The 17,649-nt window shown below is 45.4% G+C and overlaps 2 protein-coding genes across 2 annotated transcripts in view; both read left to right on the top strand.

The window, feature by feature from the left end:
- Positions 1-12,216, top strand: part of LOC109758137 (uncharacterized) — a 78,507-nt gene extending 66,291 nt beyond the window's left edge. The window contains exons 3-7 of the mRNA XM_040388149.3: positions 8,383-8,869; positions 9,596-9,680; positions 10,457-10,531; positions 11,030-11,665; positions 11,791-12,216. Coding sequence (XP_040244083.1) covers positions 8,383-8,869; positions 9,596-9,680; positions 10,457-10,523 — 639 coding nt within the window. The 3' untranslated portion in view covers positions 10,524-10,531; positions 11,030-11,665; positions 11,791-12,216. The remainder of the gene's footprint in view (positions 1-8,382; positions 8,870-9,595; positions 9,681-10,456; positions 10,532-11,029; positions 11,666-11,790) is intronic.
- On the top strand, positions 11,600-12,169 carry LOC141021950 (deoxyuridine 5'-triphosphate nucleotidohydrolase-like). The gene is made up of 3 exons (XM_073497810.1): positions 11,600-11,717; positions 11,791-12,000; positions 12,114-12,169. The coding sequence occupies exons 1-3, from the start codon at positions 11,600-11,602 to the stop codon at positions 12,167-12,169; spliced, it is 384 nt and encodes a 127-aa protein (XP_073353911.1).
- Positions 12,217-17,649: the final 5,433 nt, after the last annotated feature.

The following is a 17,649-nucleotide window of genomic DNA, read 5'->3' as shown; positions in this document are numbered from 1 at the left end:
GAAGATGATGGTGGTGAAGAAGAAGAGATCTTGTCCTCGGATGTGACAAACTAGATTTTGCCTTCTCTCTTTTTCCGGACTTGCCTTCTCTCTTCTTCCGGACTTGGTTTTTATCGTGGTTTTTGCCCTGGCTTGATTTGGATTTTGGAATCATTTCAAATGGACTTGTCACTTGGGAATATCCTTGAATTTCACCCAAGTGACCTATCTACTTTATTCCTCTGATAAATCCCCAAAATAATCAAATGAATATTTTTCATAAAAGAAAAATATTCATTTTTCTCTTTGAAACTCACTTCAGAAACTTGTGCTCCAAAGCAACCCCAATTTTTCTTGCCCAGAAAAATCTGAGATAATTCATGAATATTCTTAAAACCTTGACACACCTTCCCATGCAAAAATATGGCATCACTTTTTGGAATATTTTTGCTGTAGAAAATCATTTCTATTCTGGCCCAAAATTCCAGTTTGTACACCAAGTACATTTTTCCTTGAGCTTTTAGCCTTAATATTTCTTGAGCTTAAACACCCTCCTAAGAAACCCTAAACCCCAGGAGATCAGCCCTAATGGCCTTCTAGAAGGTGGCCAAACTTGGCGACCAAGTTTCTGGACAGAAAATTGCCAGCTTGGTTTAGTCAAATCTGGTCGGCCTGAGCATGAGCTATCACCACTCCTAGACTAAACACTGCACGGATGAACGCGTAGACAAGGTTTGGCCACGCCTAGGCGTCGTCTTGACCATGCCAGCTTGGTGACCACGCGAGGACACGGCGCCTGGCAGCGTCTCGACGCGCTCTGGCTGGCGTTTTCCCCTCTGTTTTGCGCGTGCTCGTTCCAGCGCTCGCCGACGCCTTCCGCACCATGCCACCGACCCCGACCCATCATCCTTGACCGCTCTCTGGCGCTCGCCGACGCCGGAACCGCCGCAGCAAGCACGGGCGCGTCGTGGCCAAAATGCCACAGCGCGCGCATGCGCTTGTCCACTTCTTCTACCGCCTCATGTGCTCGGCCGCGAGCGTGGGAAAGCTCCTGCGTTGACGCTGAGTGTTTGCCCCCTCGCTTTGGAGCTTCTCGTCGCCGTTCGCCGCGTGTCCAGAGAGCTCCGGTGGTGACACGTTCCCCCCTCGCTCTGGCTATATATAGCGACCCCGCCTCGAATCCTAGCCAAGCACCACTCCACACCACCTCCACGAACACGTAGAACGACCCCAGCTCGGTCGGGCAGGCCTCTGGCCGTCGCCCCAACCAGAGGACTCCGGCGATCGCCGCAGGCCAGCCCCCGCTCTCCAGTGCCTCTCGAGCTCAAGCAACTGCTTCGGCGGGGCATTGGTGGTCTGTTGGTGCTACCTGGACGCCGCTGAGCCCTTGGAGCCGCCCATAGCCGTCGTCTTCAACCTCTCCGGCGAAACCCGTCCGCCACCGTAGCTTGCGAGCTCTATAGCGAGCAGCTCCATCCACCCCACGCCAAGCCACGGGTACGGGCAGGTGCGCCACGAGCCCAACTTCAATCCTATCCCTCTAGCCTAGCCCCAAACCCCCTCATTGCCGGCGTGAGCTCCGGCGAAGCGCCGCCCCTCTCTGATCTCGATCCCCCCTCTCTCTCCTGACGGGCGGGGCCCAGTGTCAGCCTGACCACTCGCGCCCGAAGCGGTACGAGTGGAGGCGCACTCCCGCTTTACGCCTTCAACGTCACCCCCAGGATTTCTGTTTAATTCAAATATTATTCAAAAATTTGACTAAACTTTGACCAGCCACCATTTCTAAACCGTAAGTCCAAATGAGTTGATTCTTTTTGCATTGTCTTTGTTTCAGAAAGCTCTAGCAGCACACCAAAGGGTGGATTTTCCTTGCTGTCTAGAATTTCTGGTGATTTTCAGAATGTGTTTTGACAATTATTTTTGTGGTTTTAAATTCTTTTCAGAAGGAGAAGCTTGACCAAGAGGGGTGTGATCCTCCTCTACACTAAGGCAAGCCACACCAGCATTTGGATGGTGTTATTTCAATATCTGTGATTTTCTACTTGAATATGAGTTCTTATTTGCATTTAAAATTTGATAAATAAATTTGGTTAATTGCTAGTTACTTTATCATGCTTGATATGCTTGTTTTAGTTACTGGTTGAATGCATGAACTTGTTTGGCTAAGTATAGTAAGATTTTGCACTAGACATATTGCTATGGAAATTAATGATAGTTATTTTATTAGTGACATTTTCAATTAAATGATGAACTAATAAAAATATTGCCGGATAATAAAAATGAGTTAGAACCAGAGAAGTTTTGATTCTGAGTATTGCAAGATGTTTATGTTGTTAAGGTTGATCCATGGCTATGAGTTGTTTGCTTTGCATGTCGAGTAGTTGCATGATTATTGCATTATATCATGTTTGCGATAAAAAGTTTTTATCAAAGCCAAACTTGATTAAGTTCAACTTGAATATGATGTTGATCACATCATGGTGCCACTGAATCAGTTTTTTAATTCAGTGCGACCACATTTACCTTGTGGGAAGGTCTTGATTCGGTCCTTTGTTGTGGCTCTCACCGGTGCCTCCCGCGAGGGAAGGTTATGGGAGTGCATACCCTGGCCCTGTAGGCAGACATAACCTTGTGTGCTCGTTTTTGTTTTTATGGTACCTTGTCCCCGTTTGGGACCGTTTTGCCACGACGATGGCCGTTGGTGTCTTTGGTAGACACGGGGCCACCCAAGACCTAGCCTTGAGAGGGAGTTGGTCCGATTGGCCGGGGAGAGTGCATGACAAAGGGAGGGTTTCATCGGAATGCTTTGGTCTACCCGAATGGGATTGCGAGGCCAGGTGTTCCGTAGTGTGGGTAAAGTGCGCTACCTCTATAGAGTGTATTTAATCTGTCGATAGCCGCGTCCTTGGTTATGGGCATAACTCGTGAGTAAGTCACACCATGGATCAACTTTTATATTAAATCTTGCAAACTAAGTGATTGTTGTGATGTTTTGGTTCGTGATGAATCATGAACTCTTGAGGTGTTCATGAGAGATTGGTTTCAGGTGTGACCCCGGTACGGTCACTGTTTGGTTACGAGGTAACCGTCTGGTAAGCGAGTCCGTGAGACTCGGAGCACGTATTTTTTGCATTGCATCTGTAGTATTTCTTGCATTGAATTAATCTAATTAATTATCATGATATTGTCTGTCATCGTGCTTATGTTTGTTGTGAGTTTGCAAGTACATTCAATGTACTGACCTGGCGTGTTATGCCAGCTTTCAGGCAAGTCGGTTCGCATCGGAGCGCATCTCGTGTCTAGGCTGTGTCCACATCGGTGTCCCTGTGCTATGGAGTTCCACTTTGTCGTTCTTCCGCTGCCGCGTAGTTCGTGTGATCGAGGCCCCGTCATGTTCATTAAATAATGTACATACTGTCCAGCAGCACCGGGTGTGCCGCTTGGCCTCGTATCTCGATGTAATATCAGACCTATGTAATCCGCTAGCATCAATAAAGCCGTTGTTTCTGTACCATGTTGTTGTGTATTGCCAGAAGACTCGATCTCTAGGCTGGCAATGCAAGGTAAACCGGTTGCTCTGAGCCGGGGTGCCACAACGCTTGGTATCAGAGCCACGCTGATTGTAGGACACGCTAGACCGTTAGTGCGTTAGTGAAATGGTAGATAGCTTCGTTTGAGTGTCGGTAGCCATAGAAATTGGTTGTTGCATTGCATGCATGTTTATTTGTTGTTATTACCAACCGTATGGTTTGTGAGTGTAGATGGCACAGTACCGATCTTGTACCATCCTGAGCCAGCTCCGTACACATCGCCGCACCTGCTTCAGAACGTGTGGCGACGACTCTACCTAGAGGGTGCTGATCCAGAGTATCGGGTGTATCGCGAGCATCTGGCCGGTGCATTGTATGAGTATTATGCTGAGGTCACTCTACACCACAGTTCCCCTTCCGGCGCTTACACTCGTTCGACTAAGGGTGGTCTTGCTTCTATGCCATCTACGGCGGTTCAGTCTGCTGCTATCGAGGCTCTTGTAGACTTGCGCTACAACGAGGTTCGCATGCACACCCACCCTGGTCTTTTCTACTACCCATCTCTGCACGAGAATGGGTGTATCCGCTTTCCTTTGATTAATCCGGCGTGCGATCGTCCCACTAGCCACCTTTATCCACTACAAAAAAATACACTTTCGTGATGATACGTGTTTGTCACAGTAGGTCACGTTTTCTGTCATGCATGTACATCCATGACAAATTTATGACAGAATCAAGATAGCCATACCTGTGCTGTCGTAGAAGTGTTCCATGACATCACCAAAATTATCATCACGGAAGTGTCCACTTCCATGATGATAAATCGCGCGTCACAGAAGTGCTTTCGTCAAGGGTGACCGACACGTGGCATCCACCGTAACGAAACACCGTTAAGCTATCGGGTCCGGTTTTGGATCCGATAACCCGTTAACAGCCCCGACCAATGGGGATTTTCCACATGTAAAATCATCATTGGCTGGAGGAAACACGTGTCGGCTCACCGTTGGGACAGATGTCATCCACTCATTGGACCCAAAGCGCCTATGATACACCGACACGTGGCACGACCCAACAGAGGCCCATATAGGTTAAAAAGGCCGGCCGAGTCAAAGGCCCGTAGTACTTACTCAGGTACTAGTGGGCCAGCCCAATAACGGCCTGCTTAATAAAGGCCCATTTACGGCCCGAAGCCAGATCTGGCCCGTTAATTGTTCGTCGAATATTTGGGCCCATTTACGGCCCGAAGCTAGATCTGGCCCGTTAATTGTTCGCCGAATATTTGGGCCCAATTACAGCCCAGTGACTTTCGGCCTATTAGAGGCCCGATGTAGACATGGGCCCATTTCAGCCCGATGTGACTTTCGGCCTGGGAATGGCCCGTGCTGCCCATGGGCCATATATGGTCCGACGGGACATCGGGCCCACTAACGGCCCGTGATAAAGGTGGCAACAGTTAAGCCCAACGTGACTTTGGGCCTGTTAAAGGCCTGTCGCATAATTCGGCCCGTTGATGTCTGTACTAATCTTTCGGCCTCTTAAAGGCCCGTGATATCAGTGGGCCAACTAAGGCCCGAGATATGTTTCGGCCTGGTAACTGCCCGTGATATAACTGGGCCCAAAAAGGCCCGGTCTACATTTCAGCCTGCCGAAAGCCCATCGACGACTAGTGAAAATTGAGGCCCAATATGCATTTCGGCCTGCTAAAGGCCCATGGTTTCATCTGGGCTGTAACAGGCCAGTACAATATTCAGCCTGTTAATGGCCCAACGCTACCTGAGCCAAACTAAGCGCTGGGTCCACAAAAGGCCCAACTAAAATATAGGCCAGTGTAAGTTGTGGGCCTCGCGCAAAGTGTGAAGGCCCCAATGATTCGGGCCCAAGAAAGATGCAGGCCGGCCCAATTGTGGCCCGCTAAACACCAGGCCCGTTAGAGGCGAATGTTTCGGCCCGGTCGACTACATCTGATTTTTTTTCAGATAGCGAATGATGGCAGTAACTAGTAGGAATTAAGAACAAACCTACTCTATACAATAAAGAAATTACGGCATAGTAACTAAGAATAAACCTACACTATACAATAAAGGATTTATGGTATATTACATCCACTGGGCATCGAAGTTCGCCACCAGTGATCATAACGCGCAACGAAGAAGCAGATTACAAAAACTGGGCACCATTGTAGCGTAACAAAATAATACTGAACTGAGACCACTTCGAAGACAGTTCAAGAAAGGTTAGCCTTGCGCGGGAACTGCTGCGCAAGCTGCTGAGCAAGGCTGTGAGACAGGCCTAGCATGTCGGTCATAACTTCCAGGTGTAGCTGTTTAGCGATGAGGTTCTCATTGGTGTTCTCCGCAATCTTTCTTAGAGATAGGACTTCAAGTCGAAGTTGAGTTGCAGAATGCCTTTCTGCTAGAACTTGGGACTGAAGAAGTCGAACTGATTCAGACAACGAATTCTGTGAGCTTGTCTGACTGCTAGTCTCAAGTAACTTGAACACTGCATCAAGACAAGACTTTGGGGTTGTCTCGCTATCTTCAAGATGTTTTGCCTTCTTTGCTGCAATATATGTTGGGTTTGTCTCACAGCCTTCAGCAGACTTGTGCATGCCATCAGGCATATCACCCTGAAACAAAGCAGAGAGATGACAGGTTTTGCACGTGTATAAAGAAAGATGATAACTGTGCTGTCAATTCCATCCAATTTCAAATTAGAAAATAAAGAGTAAGTTCAAAATATCAATAGCATAATTTGGCATTGTTCATAATGCGGGGAGCTTCATCACACTACTGGATTACCATGTCAACATAACAAGCATAGATGAAGGGCAAAGAAAATCATTGTATCTTTTTTGGTTAATGTGCATGGCATGTTGTTCATATCATCAGCCACATCAGTAAGATAAAACAGGAGATGACAAGGTGCAAACGTGGGCTGCTTCACCACACACTGGATTATAGATCCACAAAAACAAGCATACATATAGGGAGTATTGAGTAATGTGCATGGTATGAATAAGGAATTTGGTTTTACAAGTAAAACTTAGAACTTACGGTTCTTGCGAACATGCATTTTGGTAGAAACAGCAAACTAAACAGCAGTAAATGATAGGGAGTATAAGCAAATTAAACAGCAGTTGAGGATAAAGGCTTTAGAAGGACTGACTTACATTAACAGTTAACACCGGCTTTATAATGGCCTTCTCCATGTCAAGGGAAGGATAACTCAAGAATTTCAGCACAAAATCTTCTTCATAAGCATTGCCTGTACTCTACATTTTGTAGAGAGTAATTATAGATATGATAATACTGGAAGGGATAGAGGATAATGAAGATAAGATGCAGATTGATGCTACATAATCAACTACCAATCCCTGGAAGTACAAGCATTACAGGACAAAATGTACTGACAAGAGCAATGGGCTACACTTCTGCACTGGCATTGTCTGTGTATTCAACTTTTTGGTAAGATTAAATATAGATCTGATCTTTTTTAGTAAATGGTGGGCGAGGGAGATAATATGCAGAATGCTACACAATAAACCAATCCCTCTTCCCATAATACAAGAGTGTTTTGAACACTGGTGTACTGTACAAAACGTTCTTATATTATGGGACGGAGGGACTAGCTGTTAATGTAAGTACAGTGATAGACGACGTTCAGTCCTTACAAGAGGACTGCAGAGCTAAACCTCTTCAAAAGCATTGGGTTGATTCTAAATTTATGTAAGAGTCCATACGGATCTTATAATGTCCACCAAATGGACGATAACGAGGCTAACATGTGTAGTGATGCTACATAATTAAACAGCTATGAAAGTAAGTATGGTCATAAAGGGCAAGAGGTACTCACAAGATCAATGCAATGTGCAGTATAGTTGCGAGATTCTGTGGTCCCTTGAGAATGAATGTTCTTTTGCTAACAGTTTTCGTACAAGTGAGACGTTAAGGCAAATGTAGAAATGTAGTTCAAATTGTGATGTGATATCATAGATAGTACCTTACGCTGCAGCCAAGACCAATGTGTAACAAGATTATTCCAGTCACCGTCGGATAAATGTAGCACCGGAGACTTTACAGAAATTTTGTTTAGAGGCTTGCCATCGAAGTGCGCTTGCCTCAGGTGATGGGGAACGTAGTAATTTCAAAATATTTCCTACGCACACGCAAGATCATGGTGATGCATAGCAACGAGAGGGGAGAGTGTTGTCCACGTACCCTCGTAGACCGAAAGCGGAAGCGTTATGACAACGCGGTTGATGTAGTCGTACGTCTTCGCGATCCGATCGATCCAAGTTCTGAATGCACGGCACCTCCGAGTTCAGCACACGTTCAGCTCGATGACGTCCCATGAACTCCGATCCAGCAGAGCTTCACGGGAGAGTTCCGTCAGCACGACGGCGTGATGACGGTGATGATGTTGCTACCGACGCAGGGCTTCGCCTATGCACCGCTACGATATGACCGAGATGGATTATGGTGGAGGGGGGCACTACTAGGGAAAACCTTATACACAGAATCTTAGCAGCAACACGGCACAAAAAGAGGCGCTACTGCTAATTAGTAGTAGCGCGGGTTGTAAACCCACGCTACTACTAAGTTGATAGTAGTAGCGCGGGGTATAAACCCACGCTACTACTAAGTGTTCTCCACCGCGCCCGCCCGGATAAGCGGTAGTAGTAGCGCGGGGTATAAACCCACGCTACTACTAAGTTGATAGTAGTAGCTTGGTTTGTAAACCCCGGGCTACTACTATATGGTCTTCATCATGCCTCCCGCGACATGTCGTAGTAGCAGACATGCCGTAGTAGCAGCGTGGGGTATAAATCCAGCGGTACTACTATAGAACCACCGACGCATGTATACACACATAGCTGGCGGAGGCCAAAGCCCAAATTCCCCTCCTGACCACTCCGCCCGCTCTTCCTCTCCTTTTTCCCAAGTCCCCGGCGCCGCCGCCCAACGTCCCCACCAAGCACCACCCGTCCGCCACCGCCTCCCTCTCCCTCTTCCACCCGCGCGCGCGCCGCCTCCCCCAGCGCCCTGTCCCCCTCGCCGTCTCCTCCGGCAGACGGGGTCGGCCCCGCGGCGCCGACGCGGGGCGACGTGTACCTGGGACGGCAGCTCGCGGCCGCGGCCGCGGCGGCCCCCCGCACGCGCGCGCCGGAGGAGGACGTCGAGAGGCGCCGCCGCCGCAAGGAGAAGCGGAGGGCCCTGGCCAAGAAGATGACCCCAACACACACACTCCCGCTCCCATCCTCTTCTCCCGGGATGCAAGCAGCTGCAAGGAAGGGCGCGGCGGCGGCGGCGGCAGCGTCGGCGTCCTTCCACTCCACCGCCGCGGCGCTCTCAAAATCCACGGTGCGCCCACCCTGACTTTCCCCATCCATCTCTTTCTCCCTCTTTCTTTTTGCCTGATGACGAATCAATTCGATCCACGCATCCAGTTCAGTTCTTGCTCTCCAAATCCCATTAGGATTGCTATACTAGATAGGCTAGGAGAGCTGGCTAGGCTGTAAAAGAGGAATATTTACTGCCCGGGATCATCATCACAGTCAGCTTAGGAGGGTGATTAGTTTGCACGCTTCAGCAATGGAAGCTCTATTGTGCTGTGCATTTTTCAGGTCCACTGCACATTTGAGGTCTACCTCAATTTCATAATGAAATTCAAATTGGGGGTTCCTTTAATTTCACCCACAAAAAATTGAGTGCCTGAGGGCTTGCCAAATGCCAAGTACAGTAGCATATGCGTGTATTCAATAAAACTATTTGGGATGTGAGCTTGACCATGGTTCTGTAATTATTTTTGCGCAGCCTCGTATCCGGTTCAACGTCCGAGAAAAGCGCACAGACGCGAAGAATGCCCTTAAGAACATTCTGCTTATCAGAGCATGGACTAACATGACACAGTGTGTTTCCTTTCGCCTGTCGTCGCTGTCGGCAGTGAAAATTCGATGCCAAATCACACCTGATGGCTGATGTAGTGTCTGCACTAGGAAATGAAATTCTGAAGTGACGATTTGTTTATCTTGACTGTATGATTGCTGGACATGACAACATTGTCTTGTTTGTATCCTGTGTGAGCAGAAGAAGAGGCACACCCAACTGAAGACCGTGCTATGCGGGCGGTGCAAGCTGCTGTCGCACGGAAGGTGTTTGACAAAATGACCAAGTAAGGTAAGAGTGGCTTTCATAGTTCTAGTACTACTTGGTGTTTTTGTTTCTCTGTGTAATGTACTAATGTGAGTCTAACGATTAAATGGGAGGCGAGACGACATTGTCGCTTTGACTCAAACGAACCGTCGGCTCGGCCACCGCCTACTGCGACGATCGACCTCCGTAGGTCATTTTCTAGGATTTGATAGGGTTAATGTGACACACTCCCCGTAGGTCATTTTCTAGGATTTGATAGGGTTAATGTGCCACTCTTATCAGGCATGTACTTTATTCTAATCAAATTTGATAGGGTTAATGTGACACAATACCCGTAGGTCATTTTCTAGGATTTGAAAATAACTGCTAGTACTTGTGTGCAGGCTGCTAATAGTAGCATACTTTGTTCTAATCAAAATTTCTATGCAATTCAATCCGGAAAGCCACTCTGTTAGTAATACAGAACTAGCATTTATTTAGACTGAAAATATGCACTGTAATTTAATGTGGATTTTTGCCCAGTAATGTGTATTCCTTCTCTTTTTGGTTGCCTGAATTTAAAGTGGTTTTGGACTGTAATTTTCAGTAATGTGTCACTTCTAGTTTACCTGAATATTTTTGTATTCTTATCAGTTTTGTGCCCCATTCTAAAGAAGTTTAGTAAATGTGTACGTCCCATTCTGTAAATACAATATTTTACAAACCATTTAGATACAAAAACCTGATCTTTGTTTTCTTTTTCACAAGAAGCTATTTTTGGCTTACATGAAGGGATGCATGCTCTTCATCTTGCAGGTATGACTCATCCTCGCATTCTTACTCCGCCTTTGTTTCCTTCGGCTTCTTGATTCTGAAATTTTAAGATAAATTGTAAGTACTCAGTATCATGTTCTTAAGCAAAGCTACTGTTTTTTGCTTGAATTACAGTGTTTTGTCTGACCTATGTATAGTGTCAATAAAATCTAAATTTCAAGATGGAGATACATTTTTTGGTGGCATCTTACATCACAGTCGTTGGCCGTAGGATTTTAGAAAAAAACACTGTATCAGGAATACAAGTGTTTATGAAACTACTGTTGTTGGTTTAGCCAAACACCTCACAGTTTCCAAAACTACAGTTTTGTAGAAACCATAGTATTCTGATTGAGCTAAGCTAGCCGTGTATCTCCACCTTTGGGAGTCAAGGTGCGTACGCTCCTTGTCTTTTTCACTTTTTAGATTAGATTGAATAACAAGAATTGCCAATCAACTGTAAAGAAAAATAATTACCAATCTGCATGCACAAGACATATATCTTTCTCATCATTTTAAACAGTAACCATTGATACTCCAAGCATACATTTTCTGAGAATTACTCCATATATGTAGGCTGGCAGCGGTGTTTGCAAATCACCACGGAGAAAGTAAAGATCTCGAGAGGATTCCGTTTGTTTGCTCTATGTATTGTCTTTCGAAGCGCAGGAAAAAACACAAAAAAATTCTAGTTTATTTTACTGCCTTTTGTAGTAAAAGAAAATTAAAATCACAAAAAATGTTTGTTTCTCTGCCTTTTGTACTAATGGAGAGGGAAAGTCACAAAAAAATGTTTGTTTTTAGGGTCGAGCAGTCAGTTGGTTTGTTGCTCACTCAGAAATGTTTTTGGTTTTGGGGGGTTCGATGTGTACATTGTGCATCAGCATACACTGCTAGCTGCCCGTGGAGATCAGCACTAAAGAATAAACAAATCCTGGTAATTCTTTCATCTAGGATGCTTATGCCGTCTCGAAACTGTCAACCTGACTCATAGAATGATCTTTTTATTTAGGATTCATGGTTGTTTTTTCTTTTTCTTGTTATTATGCATTACTATGAGTTCATTGTATTAAGATTCCTTACAACTTTAGGCACCTGAGCTATTTACAGAAGGAGGGGACCCAGCCTTCTTCATGGCTCGCGGCAATGTCTCCCATTGATTCGTTCGTGCAACAAGGAGGGGACCCGCCCTTTTCACGTCTCGTGCAACAAGTAAGGACCAGCCTCTGGCTATTACTATTGATTCGTGTGCATGTGCTAAAAAGTAAGAAAATACCCTGCTGGATTTGGACGCTGACGAGCACTAACAAGTTTTCACTTTCCCGACGTGGCCACAGGGGTGATCGACGCGGACTACCGCTGCCTGGTGGGGGTCGTGCTCTTCAACCACTCGGAGGTGGACTTCGCCGTGAAGCCCGGCGACCGCGTCGCACAGATGATCGTCCAGGTGATCGTGACGCCGGAGGACGCCGAGGTGGAGGACCTCGATACCATCGTTTGGGGGGAGGGAGGATTGGGGTCCACCAGCATCCGAACTCCGAGCCTTGGTAGATACATCTAGAGAAGTGGTATGTTTAGGCTGCTGGTGGAACACTAGGAAAGGTACCCACCTTTGGTTGTGTGCATTTACTCTTAAATGGAATCACGTGATCTCTTGCAGTTGAGATGTTCAATGTTGCATCCATGAATGGTGCAAGTGTTAAGATGGTCCTGTGACCTTAATTTATTTTGCACTGGACGTGTCTCAGATCTTCATCCATGAATGCTGCATCTAATTTTTATTTTTATTTGAATTCTTAATTTGTTAGTAGTAGCGTGGGGGGGAAATGTGTGCTACTAGTATTTAAGATACTAGTAGCGTGTGGTATAATAGATGCGCTACTACTATTCGGTTATTAGTAGCGCGGGCTTCAAATAGTAGTAGCGTGGGTGGCATCCGCGCTACTACTAACTTTTTAGTAGTAGCGCGGGTTGCACCCACGCTACTACTAACTTTTAGCTGTAGCGCGATACTAGTAGCACGGGTACCCGCGCTACTAGTAGCCAATTTACCCGCGCTGCTAGTAGCCTTTTCCCTAGTAGTGGGGCACCGCACACGGCTAAGAGATCAATGATCAATTGTTGTGTCTTCAAGGGGTGCCCCCTCTCCGTATATAAAGGAGTGGAGGAGGGGCAGGGCTGGCCCTCTCTATGGCGCACCCTAGGGGAGTAGGATTCCCCCTTTCCTAGTAGATCTAGGAGCCCTTCCAAGTAGTAGGAGTAGGAGAGAAGGAAAGGGAAAAGAGAAGAAAAGGAAGGAGGGGGCGCCGCCCCTCCCCCTAGTCCAATTCGGACTAAGCCTTGGGGGCGCAGCCTCCCCTCTCTCTTTCCCCTAAGGCCCATATATTCCCCGGCGAATTCCCGTAACTCTCCGGTACTCCGAAAAATACCCGAATCACTCGAAACCTTTCCAAAGTCCGAATATAGTCGTCCAATATATTGATCTTTACGTCTCGACCATTTCGAGACTCCTCGTCATGTCCCCGATCTCATCTAGGACTCCGAACTACCTTCGATACATCAAATCACATAAACTCATAATACCGATCGTCACAGAACTTTAAGCGTGCGGACCCTACGGGTTCGAGAACTATGTAGACATGACCGAGACACGTCTTCGGTTAATAACCAATAGCGGAACCTGGATGCTCATATTGGCTCCCACATATTCTACGAAGATCTTTATCGGTCAAACCGCATAACAGCATACATTGTTCCCTTTGTCATCGGTATGTTACTTGCCCGAGATTTGATCGTCGGTATCTCAATACCTAGCTCAATCTCGTTACAGACAAGTCTCTTTACTCGTTCTGTAATGCATCATCCCGCAACTAACTCATTAGTTGCATTGCTTGCAAGGCTTATAGTGATGTGCATTACTGAGAGGGCCCAGAGATACCTCTCCGACAATCGGAGTGACAAATCCTAATCTCGATCTATGCCAACTCAATAAGTACCATCGGAGACACCTGTAGAGCACCTTTATAATCACACAGTTACGTTGTGACGTTTGGTAGCACACAAAGTGTTCCTCCGATATTCGGGAGTTGCATAATCTCATAGTCATAGGAACATGTATAAGTCATGAAGAAAGCAATAGCAACATACTAAATGATCAAGTGCTAAGCTAACGGAATGGGTCAAGTCAATCACATCATTCTCTAATGATGTGATCCCGTTAATCAAATGACAACTCATGTCTATGGCTAGGAAACTTAACCATCTTTGATTCAACGAGCTAGTCAAGTAGAGGCATACTAGTGACACTCTGTTTGTCTATGTATTCACACATGTATCAAGTTTCCGGTTAATACAATTCTAGCATGAATAATAAACATTTATCATTAAATAAGGAAATAAATAATAACTTTATTATTGCCTCTAGGGCATATTTCCTTCTGTCTCCCATTTGCACTAGAGTCAATAATCTAGTTCACATCGCCATGTGATTTAACATCAATAGTTCACATCTTTATGTGGTTAACACCCATAGTTCACATTGCCATGTGACCAACACCCAAAGGGTTTACTAGATTCAGTAATCTAGTTCACATCGCTATGTGATTAACACCCAAAGAGTAAAGGTGTTATCATGTTTTGCTTGTGAGAGAAACTTAGTCAACGGGTCTGTCACATTCAGATCCGTATGTATTTTGCAAATTTCTATGTCTACAATGCTCTGCACGGAGCTACTTTAGCTACTTGCTCCCACTTTCAATATGTATCCAGATTGAGACTTAGAGTCATCTGGATCAGTGTCAAAGCTTGCATCGACGTAACCCTTTACGACGAACCTTTTGTCACCTCCATAATCGAGAAACATATCCTTATTCCACTAAGGATAATTTTGACCGCTGTTCAGTGATCTAGAGCATAATTGGTTTGATGCCAACAATTGGCATTGCCAATATTTGGCAAGCCAACATTTGGCAAAATCAAAATTTGCCAAATGTTGGCAACTTTTTGTGAGGTTGAGAAGAAAAGTTGGTAGCCAACCAATCACTAGCCAACATTTGGCATTTGCCAAATATTGGCATGCCAACTTTTGGCATCAAACCAATCATGCTCCTACTCCTAGATCACTATTGTACTCCCTTGTCAAACTTAGTGTAGGGTATACAATAGATCTGGTACACAGCATGGCATACTTTATAGAACCTATGGCTGAGGCATAGGGAATGACTTTCATTCTTTTTCTATCTTCTGTCGTGGTCGGGCTTTGAGTCTTACTCAATTTTACACCTTGTAACACAGGCGAGAACTCTTTCTTTGACTGTTCCATTTTGAACTACTTAAAAATCTTGTCAAGGTATGTACTCATTGAAAAAACTTATCAAGCGTCTTGATCTATCTCTATAGATCTTGATGCTCAATATGTAAGCAGCTTCACCGAGGTCTTTCTTTGAAAAACTCCTTTCAAATACTCCTTTATGCTATCCAGAGAATTCTACATTATTTCCGATCAACAATATGTCATTCACATATATTTATCAGAAATGTTGTAGTGCTCCCACTCACTTTCTTGTAAATACAGGCTTTACCACAAGTCTGTATAAAACTATATGCTTTGATCAACTCATCAAAGCGTATATTCCAATTCCGAGATGCTTGCACCATGTCACGCCCAATATGCGACCCTATCCTAAAGGAACTCGAAGGTCCCACCAAGGATAGACCCGCATATTGAAACGCTTTTGCAAGGTGGATATCATTACATCAACATTACATAATATTTGGGGATACATACAAGGCATTCAAATGCCGCAAGAATACATCAATACATCATACATAAGCTCAACATCCGACTACGGATGAAACATAAACAGAAACTCCAACGACATCCACCCTGCTAGCCCAGGCTGCCGACCTGGAACCTATCCCCTGAACGAAGAAGAAGCAGAAGAAGAACTCCAAACAAGTAAACATCGCTCTCGCGTCATGATCATCGCACAACCTGTACCTGCAACTGGTGTTGTAGTAATCTGTGAGCCACGAGGACTCAGCAATCCCATTACCATGGGTATCAAGACTAGCAAAGCTTAAAGGGGAAGGAATGGATAAGGTGGTGAGGTTGCAGCAGCGACTAAGCAAGTATGGTGGCTAACTTACGCAACTGAGAGCGAGAAGAGAAGCAAAAGGAACGGTCGTCAACTAGCAATGATCAAGAAGTGATCCTAAACTCCTACTTACGTCAAACATAACCCATAAACCATGTTCACTTCCCGGACTCTGCCGAGAAGAGACCATCACGGCTACACACGCGGTTGATGCGTTTTAATTAAGGTCAAGTGTCAAGTTCTCTACAACCGGATATTAACAAATTCCCATCTGCCACATAACCGCGGGCACGGCTTTCGAAAGATAATACCCTGCAGGGGTGTCCCAACTTAGCCCATTATAAGCTCTCACGGTCAACGAAGGATATTCCTTCTCCCGAGAAGACCCGATTAGTCTCGGAATCCCGGTTACAAGACATTTCGACAATGGTAAAACAAAACCAGCAAAGCCGCCCGGATGTGCCGACAAATCCCGATAGGAGCTGCACATATCTCGTTCTCAGGGCACACCGGATGAGCCAGACGTCGGGTTGGCATAGACCCTGGTTGCCCAGGGGGCGCCGGACATCGCTCGGTTTGGACCAGCACTTGGAGAAGCACTGGCCCGGGGGGGTAAAATAAGATGACCCTCGAGAGAGCGACTCCCTAGGGAAAAGAAATAGGCTAGGCAAATGGTAAAACCAAGGTTGGGCCTTGCTGGAAGAGTTTTATTCAAGGCGAACTGTCAAGGGGGTCCCATAAATCACCCAACCGTGTGAGGGACGCAAAATCAAGGAACATAACACCGGTATGACGGAAACTAGGGCGGCAAGAGTGGAACAAAACACCAGGCATAAGGCCGAGCCTTCCACCCTTTACCAAGTATATAGATGCATTAATAATATAAGAGATATTGTGATATCCCAACATAAACATAATCCAACATGGAGCAATCTTCATCTTCACCTGCAGCTAGCAACGCTATAAAAGGGGCTGAGCAAAGCGGTAACATAGCCAAACAATGGTTACCTAGGAAGGGTAACAAAGGTTAGAGGTTCATGGCAATTTGGGAGGCTTGAGGAGCAAGTGAATAGGTAGCGCAGCATAGCGATAGAACGAAGCAACTAGCATAGCAATGATAGTAATGAGATCCAAGGTGACGGTCATCTTGCCTGAAATCCCGCTAGGAAGAAGAACGAATCCATGAAGAAGATGAAGCCACGAAGACGAACGAATCCTCACGATCGCAACGACACGGGAACTATCGAGAAGAAGCACACAACAAGGTAAACACACCACACATGAACAAGGCATGATGCTCAACCAAGTATGATGCATGACAAGGCTATATGAAGCTACTCGTGACAAGAGATGATGCATACAAGAACAACACACCAAGGCAAGTTTAAATGAGGCCGGAAACAACATATAACAATCCCGGTAAATCCTCATATGCAAATTTCAAAATTGGTCCAGAACTGAATAAACCTTATGTTCAAGTTGTTAAACAGCAAGTTAAAGAGTACCATGATGATCTACACGAAATTCTAGTCAAGTTACATATAAAGTTCATTAGATTCGGAGCTACGGCCTAGAAGATATGAGCAACACAAGATAAGCATGGCATTGATGCAAAATGCATACAAACATCAAGAAAACACCTCAACACAAGGATGCAACATGATAATATGAGACTACATGCAAAACTAAGCAAGTTTCATATAGAGCATGCTCAAAATGGAGCAACGGTGCAACACATACACTCCAAACAAGATATAACAACAATCTGACGAAAACAGCAACTAGGCATAATGCAGGCATCAAAACGATATGCTATAGCAACTCAACATGAAAAAAAAGGCATGGACATGATGTACAGGTAAAGCACAACCAAACATGAACACTGAGCTATCTCCAGAAATCACTAGAACATGCTCAAAAGGACATGGCAAGATTGCAAATAATAACAGGTTCCCAGACTTAGCAGAAATTACTGGATATGACAGAAACAGCATCAGGTTGCAATGTTCAGAGCACGAAATCAACATGCTACAGGACCTTAACATGGCAAAAAAAAGCATGGAATGAATCTACTCAAAGCATATGACAAAATCCCTTACT

This window comes from Aegilops tauschii, chromosome 4 (assembly GCF_002575655.3).
Source record: "Aegilops tauschii subsp. strangulata cultivar AL8/78 chromosome 4, Aet v6.0, whole genome shotgun sequence".
NCBI classification, from domain to species: Eukaryota; Viridiplantae; Streptophyta; class Magnoliopsida; order Poales; family Poaceae; genus Aegilops; species Aegilops tauschii.
This window is presented reverse-complemented; position numbering and strand designations above follow the sequence as displayed.

Coding starts and splice junctions, on each gene's coding strand:
- LOC141021950 (XM_073497810.1), top strand. CDS start 11,600: ATGTCTCCCATTGATTCGTTCGTGCAACAAGGAGGGGACCCGCCCTTT. Junction 11,718..11,790: donor TCGTGTGCATGTGCTAAAAA/GTAAGAAAATAC, acceptor ACGTGGCCACAG/GGGTGATCGACGCGGACTAC. Junction 12,001..12,113: donor CATCCGAACTCCGAGCCTTG/GTAGATACATCT, acceptor GATCTCTTGCAG/TTGAGATGTTCAATGTTGCA.